The sequence below is a fragment of the Hylobates moloch genome, unplaced genomic scaffold (assembly GCF_009828535.3).
Source record: "Hylobates moloch isolate HMO894 unplaced genomic scaffold, HMol_V3 SCAFFOLD_6, whole genome shotgun sequence".
Lineage (NCBI taxonomy): Eukaryota > Metazoa > Chordata > Mammalia > Primates > Hylobatidae > Hylobates > Hylobates moloch.
Window position 1 is genome coordinate 118,564,325 of NW_026652281.1, and position 13,670 is coordinate 118,577,994.

At 41.0% G+C, this 13,670-nt stretch overlaps 1 protein-coding gene and 1 pseudogene across 4 annotated transcripts in view; one reads left to right on the forward strand and one right to left on the reverse strand.

Moving 5' to 3' along the window:
• The window catches only part of DIAPH1 (diaphanous related formin 1), a 103,743-nt gene that overhangs the window by 69,990 nt on the left and 20,083 nt on the right, over positions 1-13,670 (reverse strand). For 2 of the 4 annotated variants that reach the window (XM_058439944.1, XM_058439947.1), the window contains exons 2-5: positions 4,851-4,877; positions 3,675-3,830; positions 768-869; positions 114-244 (exon numbers count right to left, since the gene is read on the reverse strand). In XM_058439944.1, coding sequence (XP_058295927.1) covers positions 114-244; positions 768-869; positions 3,675-3,830; positions 4,851-4,877 — 416 coding nt within the window. Of the gene's footprint in view, positions 1-113; positions 245-767; positions 870-3,674; positions 3,831-3,919; positions 4,086-4,850; positions 4,878-13,670 lie in introns of those variants that run through there. The other 2 variants (XM_058439946.1, XM_058439945.1) reach the window with 2 other exon arrangements.
• Positions 5,174-6,052, forward strand: LOC116470289 (ubiquitin-ribosomal protein eS31 fusion protein-like; annotated as a pseudogene).

The following is a 13,670-nucleotide window of genomic DNA, read 5'->3' on the forward strand; positions in this document are numbered from 1 at the left end:
TCTACTCCCAATTCAGACTATTGTCATGCTTCCCTGGCTCCTTTGATCTTCAATCACCACCAGTGAAGTCCAACATTTGGCTCCTACTCCTGTTACCTCCTCAGAATCCTCACCTGACAGGGTTGTTGTTGAGAGACACACGAAGGGACTCCAGGCAGCTGAGCAGAGGCATATCCCGCAAGCCTGACCTCAACTCCTGAATATACATCATGGCAGACTTAGAGCTCTCCTTCTGGCTCATGCCCTAGACAGGAGGCATAAGCAGAGATTAGTAATGGTAGACCCAGTCATAAATTAGGGACTAGTATTAGTCAATAGAGTTTATAATTTATTTTTATTTTTTATTTTTAGCAGAGACAAGGTCTCATTACGTTGTCCAAGCTGATTTCAAACTCCTGGGCTCAAGTGATCCTTCTGCCTCAGCCTCCCAAAGTGCTCAGATTACAGGAGTGAGCCACCACATCAGGCCACATTTATCAGGGCAGATACCCATCTCGCATATCACCAAAATATGTGAGACTCAGAACTGCCTATCCCATTCCCTATATTTACATACTTCATGAAAATTTAACCAGGCAAAATGTATGTAAGAATGGTAACTAAATAAGACAGTAAAAAGAGAACAGGCTTACAAAATGGAATGAAACAGAATTGATGCAGACATAAAATGTTACATAAAATTGGCAAAAAAACAAACAAACAAAAAAAAACAGGTCCAAGACAAGGGCACAGTCTCCCATGTCATGGGTACCTGTCCCAGGACTCACAGCCTTGGAGGTGTACAAGTATTGGGACACCATCTCCCTCTTGATGATGATGTCCTTTTCCCTCAAAGGTTGCTGTTTCTCCTCATTCAGGTTCATATCCAGCTAGGAGAGGGAGAAAAAAGAGAAAAAACAAAATTGCCTCAAATTCTTTACAAATTTTTAGTGTTTAATATTAGTACACTTAGTGAAGAGTTGAGCATGTAAAATGCTTGAGTAAATAAATCTTTTTGATCCCTAGAAATTTAAGCTATTACAGCTGATGAAAATTCCTCAAAGATAAGTAAACATTTTAGTATAAATCTCTATAGACATACACACCCTTTTTTCTCTAAGAAAAATGGACTCAATATAAATGAAAGATTTATTTTGTATTATTGAAAGAAAACCACACATAATGCTTCCTGCATCAAGGATGGACCTTAAAAATCTCTTCAGACTGAAGCACTGGATGAATGGCATAATCTAAACACATGCAAAATCAACAGCAACAAACTGCACCAACTCTAGGCCCTACAAACCCATTACCCCTGGTTAATTCAGTCCCTGTACAAACTCCTTTCCCACAAAGAAAGAACTGGAAACTCTATGATAAAGCAGAGGCTCCCTGACAGACATAATCTGATGTATGTTTGGGGAAAGGCTCTGCTTGATCTTTCTACATATATAACAACCATGTGTCCAAGCCTAGTACCTTGGTGGGCACAAATTTAGCCCTAATAATTCCAGAATGTTATTTGAATTGAGAAAAATATGGATGGGGGGATGTATTCTGTTTCTTCTGCAAGCAGCAAAATTAATCTGAAGTTTTTGTGACTTAATTCCTGGTGGTTTTTTTTTTTTTTTTGAGACGGAGTCTCACTCTGTCACCCAGGCTGGAGTGCAATGGCACAATCCTGGCTCACTGCAACCTCCACCTCCCAGATTCAAGTGATTCTCCCGCCTCAGCCTCCTAGCAGTAGCTGGGATTACAGGCGCCCGCCACCACACTCAGCTAATTTTTTTATTTTTAGTAGAGACGGGGTTTCACCATGTTGGCCAGGCTGGTCTTGAACTGCTGACCTCGTGATCCACCCACCTCGGCCTGCCAAAGTGCTGGGATTACAGGTGTGAGCCACCACTGCCAGCCAGATGCATTTTTCCTCTTGCAGATAAACTGACCACAGAAGTTACAAAATGGTGGCCCTCAAGTTAAGTCAAACCCAAAGATAAAATGTTTCACTTGGCTAGCTCAACATTTTAAATCTGGGGGACCTTACATAAAGATACAGATCTCTAGTAAAACAGCACCAAAGGATGCAACCATCAAATTTCATGTTGTGGGAAACTCTACAGGTCAAACGGTTTTTTCAACAATTTTTTTTTTAGTATCAATAGTAAGGATAAAAGAAGAGGCACAGTGGCTCATGCCTGTAATTCCAGCACTTTGGGAGGCCGAGGTGGGCGGATCACAAGGTCAGGGGTTCAAGATTAGCCTGGCCAACATGATGAAACTCTATCTCTACTCAAGCTACAAAAATTAGCTGGGCATGGTGGTGTGCACCTGTAATCCCAGCTACTCGGGAGGCTGAGGCAGGAGAACTGCTCGAACCCGGAAGACGGAGGTTGCAAGTCTTGCTCTGCTTGCGACAGAGCAATACTCCGTCTCAAAAAAAAGAGGAAGGGAAACCTATAATTTAAATGAAAATTGAGAATATCCGTATAGTGGACTATATTTGGAATTGTGATTTTAACAAACTGGTTTTTAAAAAATGACCTAATTGGGGAAATTCAAATAGTGACTAGGATATTTTATGTTATTCAAGATTTCTTATTTTTTTTAAATTATGGATTGCTGACTTCTTTTGAAAAATAAAAATATCTGGCACTACTAGGCAAGTATTCCCAACTGGAATGCAACCACCTACTAGAACTGAGTTGTGGCTGGCTTTTCTAACAAAAAATGCCAAAAGCCTCTCTTCAATTTGCCACATTCCCCACTTCTTTTGCCACCTTCTATCTAGCCTGCTTACCTTATTTATACTACCTGCCTGGCCCAAGAGACATTTAAACTTGCAATCCAAGGCCAAGAGATTATTTTGACAGATCATACTCTTAAGACTCTTAACGCACTTGGAATATTAAGAGACAAACTGAAAGATTCAGTGAAAAATAACAACAGTAGTACCAGTTGAGTGCTTACTATGTACCAGACCCTGTGCTAAGGATTTTAAACCTAAGCTTTTAATTAAGCTAGGCCTGCCACTAGTCTCTATTTGAATCTGAGATCACATATCTATGCAATATACAGGTCTTACGAAATCTTGTACTCATCAAAACTTTCCAAGACTTACCACTAATGGACACTCACTGAATATCCTCCTTATTCGGTGTTCCTCACTGAGGACAACAAAGTAAGTCACATGCACATACACTTTGTTACTTAGCTGACTTCAGACACAATCTTTAAAGGTCTTCTAGCAATTCTATGTATTTTCTTTCCAGATTCACCACTATACAGGACCTTGAGCAAATGATATTCCATCCTCAGTTTCTCCTTTATACAGAGTTTGTTGTGAATACTTCCACACTTTATCTGCTCTGGCTTAACCCAAAGGTGGACTCCATATTACCATCTCTGGTACACAGGGTTAGATGGTCCACTATGTCTCTGTGGCTAAAGTGTTGCTGGGCAGAAGACCATGAACAAGACAGTGATCGGATGTTTCCAAGCACAGATTCCAATTTTATGAACTGGTATTTGTATATTTAGTCCCTAATTATGGGATTAAAGGGTTAGTATTAAAAAGTTCCATGTTAAGCCTGGAATTCTTTGTAATAAAGGGCTAGTTGGGAACTATGCACCAAAAAGAGCCCACCATGCCCATAAATGCACAGAAAGAAGCAACATTTTGGGAATGGGAAACTTACCAGCATCTGTTCAAAGAGAACCAGAACTTGTTCATCTGAAACATCTTGCAATGACTGTGCTGTGGGATCATCCCCATATGATGCAGAAGAATTTCTATGAGCAGAATTGGGCTTTTCCTTCTCCTTCTTAATTCTCATGCTGGTAAATCTCTCCAGCTAAGAAACAGAAAAAAGCATTAGCAGTGATCCATTTTCACTTACATAACAAACCACACACCAAATTCTTTACCCCTTTAACCTCTTACACAGGCATGGTTCCTCTGGTTCACGAGCAGTTCAAGACTCTTCTGACATGAAAAGAAGAAATCAGTCTTCCTCCTATCTAACTTAGCATACTGACTCTGTACTCTCATCTATGTTCAAAGATAAGAGGACCAAAGTATTAAGATTTCAAACCTCTTTAAAATAGAAGAAACATTGTTCTTGATCTCCCCTGCCATTTCTAAGCCTTGTAGTAGTACAGAACTGAAAGCCTCTCATGACAGAGTTCTATCAATAAAATGCCCTTTGTTTCCTTCTAGCTACCCAACAATAAATGTTGCTAGGACCCCAGAGGATGTCTCCCTTCAAGAGGTATTACTACAGATTTTAATAGATACAAGCCACATAGGATAAATTTATCCTTAAAGTCAGGATTCCTTTCTCTTTAATTTGTACACTCCACAGCACTTGTGTAATGTAGGCAGCAAAAGTTCAATATATAGTCTTCAAAATCCCCTTTGCATGACATCTCATCAGCAAAGAATACAATGTACCTCAGGGGTATATATGCCATCTCTCTTCCAAACAAATGCTAAAAAGCCATTCCTCAAATCTCAAATACTGATGCTCAAATCAAAAAGTCACCAATAAGCAACAGCTTATCAGCTCTCCTCGTTTGAAAATAACAGTAATTATGTGTAAGTATTATAGGGCTTCAAGTGATATGAGTGGCATTCAGACTGCAAGTCAGCTTGGAGTTTAAAGAGCATGCCTAACTTTGGAAGATAATGAAGGTCCACTGAAATGCATGCAATGGGCCAAACACAGCAAAGAGTTAGGAAAAAAGCCTTGAGATACTGAGTAGAAGCCATATCACCACTATAAATTACAGAAAGTCAAAGTTATGAAAACTGGTAAATATTATAGTATAGGCAATGAGCTAGAACATGCACATGCTAAACAAAATGTCCTTACCTCATCTGCCATGAGCCGCTTCAGAGTCTAGGAAACAGGAAAAAGGAGGGAGAAGAAAGAAATCAGTGAAGTACAAGGAAACCTCCCAAACACCAGACGGGTTGGGGAAAAGAGGGAGAGAAGTTGAAAGGATCCAAGCTACTTTCCACAAGCTAATGATTTCTGTCAAAGTATTCCTTAGCACATTCCCTCAAGTAAGGGGCAGGAAGAGTTTGAAGGTCACTAACATATGACTCTTAAAAGGGAAAAAAAAAAAAAAAAAGATGATGATGATGCAGAACTGAACAGAATCCGAATCTGATGACCGAATACACTTATAAGATATGCTCAACTTCATAGTAAATAAGGCAATGCAAATTAAAACCACAGTGAGATATCAATTCACACTCCCAAGACTGGAAAAAACTTTCATGTCCGTCTAGTCACAGACCAACAGGAACTCTTGGTGGTACTATAAAATGCTATAGCCACTTTGGAAAACAGTAAGGCATTATCCAGTAAAGTTAAATATGCACACGTACTACAATGCAACACATCAATTTCTATGTTATCTACCCTGCTGAATTTTGTACATACGTAGTGGAATGTGTATACCAAGAGTGTCCATAGTAACACCATGAAATGTAAAACAGAAAACAATGCAAATGGCCATCAAGAGTAGAATGGGTTTTCTGATCTGCCATCTGGATGTATTGGAACCACCACCAAAACACAAATTTTCATAAAAATCCTTATGGGGGAGGCCATCACTCTTGAGGTTGAATCCTTGGATAAAACAGAAAATATAAAGGCCAACATCCAGGATAAGAAAGGAATTCCTCCTGATCAATGAAGACTGATCTTTGCTGGCAAGCAACTAGAAGGCGGATGTGCTTTGTCTGACTACAGCATTCAAAAGGAGTCCACTCTTCATCTTGAGACTTTGTGGTGGGGCTAAGAAAAAGAAGTTTTACACTACTCCCAAGAAGAATAAGCACGAGAAAGAAGGTGAAGCTGGCTGTCCTGAAATCTCATAAGGCCAATGAGAATGGCAAAAGTAGCCACCTTCGTTGGGAGTGCCCTTCAGATGGATGTAGTGTTACAGTGTTTATGGCCAGCTGGCCACTCTGACAGATATTATTGTGACAAAAGTTGTCTGATTTATTGCTTCAACAAACCAGAAGACAAATAATTGTGTATGAGTTAATGAAAGATGTGAACTAAAAGAGCAGTGTGGACAATTAAACTGGTATATTGGTACAAGGAAAGCAATTTCACAAAGAAAGTGAATGAACTTACAGCTATTCATAAACACAATATTGAATTATTATTCCATTTACATTCAGTTTAAAAACATGTAACACTGTATTATTTGGTATGTAAAATTATTATATAAAGGAAATAATTACCATAAATGTCAAAACAGTGGTTGCTTGGGGTGGGTGGGGTGGGGTCGTGACTGGGGAAGGGGACAAAGCAGCTTCTGGGGTGTTTATGATATTCTGTATCTTGATATGGATCACATGACTGTCCAGTTTATAATTATTCTGTATGTTTTACATTCTCTTCTGTATACATGTTATACTTTACCCCTCCTGCCCCCCAAAAAAAGTCTGAATGAGCAAGTCTGGGAAAGTGGGAATTTTTCTTCATCCTGCCTAATTTTAAACAGTATTTCTTTTTCATTAATGTCCTTAGACGAGTATAGTAAATCTTCTTTTTTTTTTTTTAAAGAGATGGGGGTCTCCCTGTGTTGCCTAGGCTGGTCTCGAACCCCCGGGCTCAAGTGATCTGCCCGCCTCCGCCTGAGTAGCTGGGATTTCAGGTGCAAACCACCATACCCAACTGGTAAATGCTTCTTGAATAACCTTCCCCAACTAATGAAAAACTGGTTCCGTTTCTGCCACAAAGCTATTTTTCCTCTTTTATGGACAAGAAAAACCTACATTATTATGTTCACGTTCCCCATATAACACAATTCAGTTCAATCCAGTGTAAACTGTGAATGTATACTTTGCCCATTTTTCACCAACCTGGTGCTTTTGAAATAAAATAAAACAAACAAGCAAACAAACTTTGACATCCATTGTCCAGAATAGGTCAAGCTTCCACTGGCTGAGGGCTAATCACTCACCCAAACCATGAGAATCTTGCCATGAGAAAGTGTCCACAGAATTTAGTTACTTCATGTGTTCTGATTATGTAATAGAAGCAAAGCAGAAGGATGATGAGGCAGAAAGCACCACCCAAGACAACCAATAACATAGTTCCTTCTGTCACCACCCTAAGTCCCTTAGCATATAGAAGGTGAAACAAGCACAAAAGGAATGAGTGCATACAATTTGGGTTACCGTAGCCAAGGTTAAACTTATTTGCTCCCAGAGCAATTGCTTCCAAAATCTTGTCCCCCAAACTCAAAGAGTTCCCTCAGAACCAAGCAACAAGCAAACAACTCTAGGATAGATGTAATGTAGATAACAGAACCTGGGTCTAAAGAATTAATGGCAGCTGAATTGTTCACAGCTGAAGTTAAAAAAAAAAAAAAATGGTGGGGGGTAACCAGCAACCTGTTCTTTCTGCCTACAGACTCTTGATTCATCTCTCTTCCATCCATGTCTACTAGCATTACCTAAGTTCACACCATTATTGTCTCCTGTTTGATTTCCTCCAACAGCCTCCTAACTGATCTCCCTGCCTTCAGTCCCATCTGCCCCATACCACATCCATTCTCCATACTATATCCAAGAGGAATCTTTCTAAAATGCCAAGCTGTCCATGTTATTTCTCCATTTAAAAGCCTTCAATAGCTCTCCACTGCCCTATGTTAAAATCGAAATTCCTGTGCATGGCATATGACTCTCCTGGCTTTTCCCCCCAGTCTCATCTTCTCAGCAAACTCTCCACCTCAGACTCCATCTTCGTCTCCAAAGAGATGGCTCTGCCTCAATGCCCCAGACTTGCCCTAGGCTGCTGCCTCCTCAGCCTAGATTGTGCTTTCACAACTCCAACAGGCCCTACAGAATGATCCCTCCTCTAAATGGATATGAACCTTTCCTTGTGTTTCCATAGTAATAGGCACTTGCCTGTCTCACAGCACTAAAAATGGATTACAATTGTCTTTTGATTGTCTGTTTCCTCTACCCCTTTCCAGACTAAGTTACTTGATGGCAGAGCCTGTAACTTAAGTCATTATATCTCCTATGAACAAATACTATAATCTAGGGTTGCTTCCCTAAAATATCAATCCCTGGAGAAACTCTCCAAGTCTATTCCATCTCTTCATTATATCAATGAAGAGACTGAAGCCCAGCCAGGTGAAGTAAATCACTGAGGTCGTATGATTAGGGGATGAGTTGGATACAGCACTCAAGCATCCAGACTCCAAAGCTGCCAAATCTTTGCATTCCGCAAATTCTTGTGCCTTTTTCCTATTCAATGTCCACTAACTCTCGCCTTTAGACGGAAAAGAAAGGGAGACTTTATATATATATATATATATATATGAAGGAAGATGCCAGTTTCCCTTGCTTTCCTAGAGCATCATCAGAAACAGATTTTATCTTAAAAAACAAATTATCTGCCGGGCACAGTGCCTCATGCCTGTAATCCCGGCACTTTGGGAGGCCGAAGCGGGTGGATCACGAGATCAGGAGTTTGAGACTAGCCTGACCAACATGGTGAAACCCCATCACTACTAAAAATACAAAAATTAGACGGGTGTGGTGGCGCCTGCCTGTAATCCTAGCTACTCAGGAGGCTGAGGCAGGAGAATCACTTGAACCTGGGAGGCAGAGGCTGCAGTGAGCCGAGATCGCACCACTGCACCCCAGCCTGGGTGACAGAGCGAGACTCTGTATCAAAAAAAAAAAAGAAAGAAAAGAAAAAAAATTACCCATGTTTTAGTGTTCAGTTTGGGGAAGGACAGCAACATAATCCACGAGGGAAAAAAAGCTGCATTTCCTGAGCTAGTCCAACAGAGGGCAGCAACAACCAGCAAAATGAATCACAGCCCAGTCAGTACAAGCAAAACGGTTTTAGAATCCAATACAACACTCAAACAGCAAGCTCAACTATTAAAATAGAAACCTGCTGCTACAGTACATTCAGAGTGTATTGTTTACTTAGTTAATACTATGTGTGTTCTTCTTACAGATTCTATGTTGGCAAACGGCTTTGTTCAATAGTCATTTTTTAATTGTATCATTAGTTGTGTATATTCTCTGAAATGTAGAGTAAGTTCCTAGATCATGACAAGTTAACAACAACAACAAAAAAAAAACGAAAACATAGGAGTCCAGGAAGATAAATGCTACTGGAGCTTTATTTACATATTAGGTCTCAGATATCCAAGCTTCTTAAAATTAAGTCTCTAATCATCCTACCTACATCTAAATGCATCCACTTTCATCATTCTCCTTCTTTGCTGTCAATTCTCTTCTGGTCCCAAACCAAACCCTTACTGTCCTAGCCTAGCTGTGGTAAATATCTCACTTCCTGGCCGTTCTATTGAGTCCTCCACTAAACATTAGCACTTATACCTTTAACTAGAAATATAGATACTGAAGGAAGCATAAATACAGAATGAAGTTTTTTTAAAATATCCAAATCTGGCTTATGAATCCAGATTAATAGGAACTTTCAGGTAAAAGATGTCAGACTGAACCAAAACATCTAATTTCTCTCCTTCTTGAAACCTCACTAAACCTACAGAAAAGGTGTTTTTTAGAAAGTAAGAAGTGATGCAAGGAAAGAGCCTACAAGGTTGGGAAGAACCAAACAGCAACTGCAAATTTTGAAGACTGGGACTAGAAGAACTAGAGGTATTAAATCCAACAGATTACAGAAAGCTGAGTCCTAAACCGGAAAGAGCAATAACCAACCCATTACACTTAAGGATCCTCAAAAGGCTCAGGAACAATTGGCACCAGATACCTATGGAAATGGGAGTTAAAGGAGGGGGAGGCTAAAAATAAGACTGGTTGGAAGCTGTTTAAGAAGCAGTTAGATCCCTAGATCCTACCCCACCCCTCAACCATGCCATTGGAAAACTACCCTCCCTTCTTCCAGCAGAGGTCGAGAAGTTTGTTCTCAGAAGAGGGTAAAACAGAGGGTCTCTGGATTGGAGGATGCCAGGGACCCTATACTAAAAAGAAAAGTAAACCTATGCATAGTACATACTGAGACACTCAGCACTTTTCCCCCTCTAGTATCTTAGAGCCCCAGCAGCCTGGCCTTTCCCCTTGAGACAGAAGGTTGGAAGTGTCTTCTCTCTGGGGAATCAACTTAAAGCTTGTGACACAGTCCAAGTAGATCACTTCAGAGCTCCACTGTCCAACATGCACCACTAGGCACATATAATTACAGAGCACTATTAAGGTGTCTAGTGTGAGGAGGAATTTATTACATTTTATTTAATTTTAACAAAATTTAAATGGCAAATAAACTTTTGAAAGAAGCTCAACATTGTATGTCATCAGAGAAGTGTAAATTAAAATAAGATACCACTACATACCTACTAGAATAGCCAAAATCCACAACACAGATGACACCAAATGCTTGCAAAGACGTGGAGCAAGAACTTTCTTTTCTTTTCCTTCTTTTTTTGAGATGGAGTCTCACTCTGTCACCAAGGCTGGAGTGCAGTGGCATGATCTCAGCTCACTGCAACCTTCGCCTTCCAGGTTCAAGCCTCCCGAGTAGCTGGGATTACAGGTGCACACCACCACACGTGGCTAATTTTTGTATTTTTAGTATGGGGTTTCACCATGTTGGCCAGGCTGGTCTGGAACTCCTGACCTCAAGCGATCTGCCCACCTCGGCCTTCCAAAGTGCTGGGATTTATAGGCATGAGCCACCACACCCGGCTGAGCAAGAACTTTCAATTCATGGCTGCTGGGAATGTAAAATGGTACAACCACTTTGGAAGAGTTTCACAGTTTCTTACAAAACTAAACATACACTAACATAAGATCCAGCAATCATGTTCCTTGGTATTTATTTATCCAAAGGAAGTGAAAACTTATGTCCACACCAAAAACCTGCAGAGAAATGTTTACAGCAACTTTATTCATAATTGCCAAAACTTGAAAGCAACAAAGACAACCTTCAGTAGGTGAACAGGTAACTAAACTGTGGCACATTCAGACAACAGAACATTATCTGTTGTCTTAGTGCTAATCTTAACATATTGCTAAAAGAAGCTGAACTGAAAAGGCTACATATGGCTGGGCGCAGTGGCTCACAGCTGTAAACACGGCACTCTGGGAGGCTGAGACGGGTGGGTCACTTGAGACCAGGAGGTTGAGGCCAGACTAGCCAACATGGCGAAAACAATGCCTCTACTAAAAATACAAAAATTAGCTCAGCATGGTGGTGGGTGCCTGTAATCCCAGCTACTTGGGAGGCTGAGGTATGAGAATCGCTTGAACCTGGGAGGCGGAGGTTGCAGCAAGCCAAGATCGAGCCACTGCACTCCAGCCTGGGTTGACAGAGAAAGACCCTGTCTCAAAAAAAGGAAAAGGCAGCCAGGTGCGGTGGCTCATGCCTGTAATCCCAGCAATTTGGGAGGCTGAAGCAGGGGATTTCCTGAGGTCAGGAGTTTGAGACCAGCCTGGCCAACACTGTGAACTCCCTTCTCTACTAAAAATACAAAAATTAGCTGGGCATGGTGGCGGGTGCCTGTAATCCCAGCTACTTAGGAGGCTGAGGCAGGAGAATCACTTGAAACCGGGAGGCGGAGGTTGCTGTGAGCCGAGACCACGCCATTGCACTCCAGCCTGGGCGACAAGAGCAAAACTCCGTCTCAAAAAAAAAAAAGAAACAAAAAAGAAAAAGGCTACATATTATATGTACCCAACTATATGACATTCTAGAAAAGGCAAAACTATGGAAAAAGTAAAGAGAACTGTGGTTGCCAAGGGTTGGGGGAGGCAGGTAGGGTAGGCAGGTTATGAATAAATAGAGCACAGAGGGTTTTTAGGGCAGTGAAAAATACTCTGTATGATGCTATAGTGATGGATATATGTCATTCACGGATTATACAACACTAAGAGTGAACCCTAATGTAAACTATGGACTGGGTGATGCTGATGTGTTAATGCAGGCTCATCAGTTGCAACAAATGTACCATGCTAGTGGGGGATGTTGACAATGGGGGAGGCCATGAGATATGGTTTGGCTCTGTGTCCCCACCCAAATCTCACCTTGAATTGTAATCCCCATAATCCCCACATGTCAAGGGCGGGACCAGGTGGAGGTAACAGGATCATGGGGGCAGTCTCCCCTATGCTGTTCTCATGATATCAAGTGAGTCTCATGAAATCTTATGGTTTTGTAAGCATCTGGCATTTCCCCCGCTTGCACTCACTCTGTCCTGCCACCCTTAGAAGGCAAAGCAGAAGGTGCCTGCTTCTCCTTTGCCTTCCACCATGATTTTAAGTTTCCTGAGGCCTTCCCAGCAATGCAGAACTGTGAGTCAATTAAACCTCTTTCCTTTATAAATTACCCAGTCTCAGGTATTTCTTCATAGCAGTGTGAGAATGGACTGATACACCATGCACGTGTGTGGGCAGGGATATATGGGAAATCTCTGTATCTTCATCTCAATTTTGCTGTGACCCTAAAACTGCTCTTTAAAAAAAAGACTTAAAAAAATTTTTAGGGACTGGCTGTGGTGGCTCACATCTGTAATCCTGGCACTTTGGGAGGCTGAGGCAGGTGGATGGCTTGGGCCCAGGAGTTGGAGACCAGCCTGGGCAACATGGCAAAACCTGCCTCTACAAAAATATTTAAAAATCAGCCAGGCATGGGCCAGCCGCGGTGGCTTACGCCTGTAATCCCAGCACTTTGCGAGGCTGAGGCAGGTGGATCGCAAGGTCAGGAGATCGAGACCATCCTGGCTAACACAGTGAAACTCGTCTCTGCTAAAAAATAAATACAAAAAATTAGCTGGGCGTGGTAGCACGCGCCTGTAGTCCCAGCTACTCAGGAGGCTGAGGCAGGAGAATCGCTTGAACCCGGGAGGCAGAGGTTGCAGTGAGCCGAGATCGCACCACTGCACTCCAGCCTGGGTGACAGAGCAAGACTCTGTCTCAAAAAAAAAAAAAAAAAAGTAATAATAATTAGCCAGGCATTGTAGCGCTTGCCTGTAGTCCCACCTACTCAGGAGGCTGAGGTAGGAGGATCAGCTGAGCCCCCAGAGGTTGCAGCAAGCTGAGATCACATTGCTGACAACAGAGCAAGACTATCTCAAAATAAATAAATAAATAAATAAATAAAAATTTAGTTTCTCAGTTGAGATGTCTGTAAATGTAAAATAAACACTGCAGTTCACAACAATATAAAAAAGTAAAATATTTTGTTAATAATTTTTATATTTCATTCATACCGAAATAATATTTTAGATATATTATATTAACTTAATTTCACGTTTCTAAAACTAGAAAATCTAAACTCACAATGTGATTCACATTAGATTTCTATTGGATGGTGCTGTCCTACGGCAAAGCAACCAGCTTTCAAATCCTACCCATGCACCTGGAGTTTCCAATCTGCTTTGTAATCCCTCATTCTTAAACATGAGTAGACAATCCAGGATTATCAGACATCTGAGGAAAGCTCCTAACATGAGAGAAAATGGGGCTGGGGGAAGCAACTTGCCAAATAAACAGTATGCAAGAAGAAGAAAGATGTTCTAAAAATCATTAATATCCACAAGAAACATTCAGAGGAAAAAGAGCTCATTAGAAGTTTAAAATATGAGAACAGAAATTAAAACTCAATAAAAGGACTGGAAGAATTAAGGAAATTCCCCAAAAAGTACAGCAAAAAGAAAATTAGAAG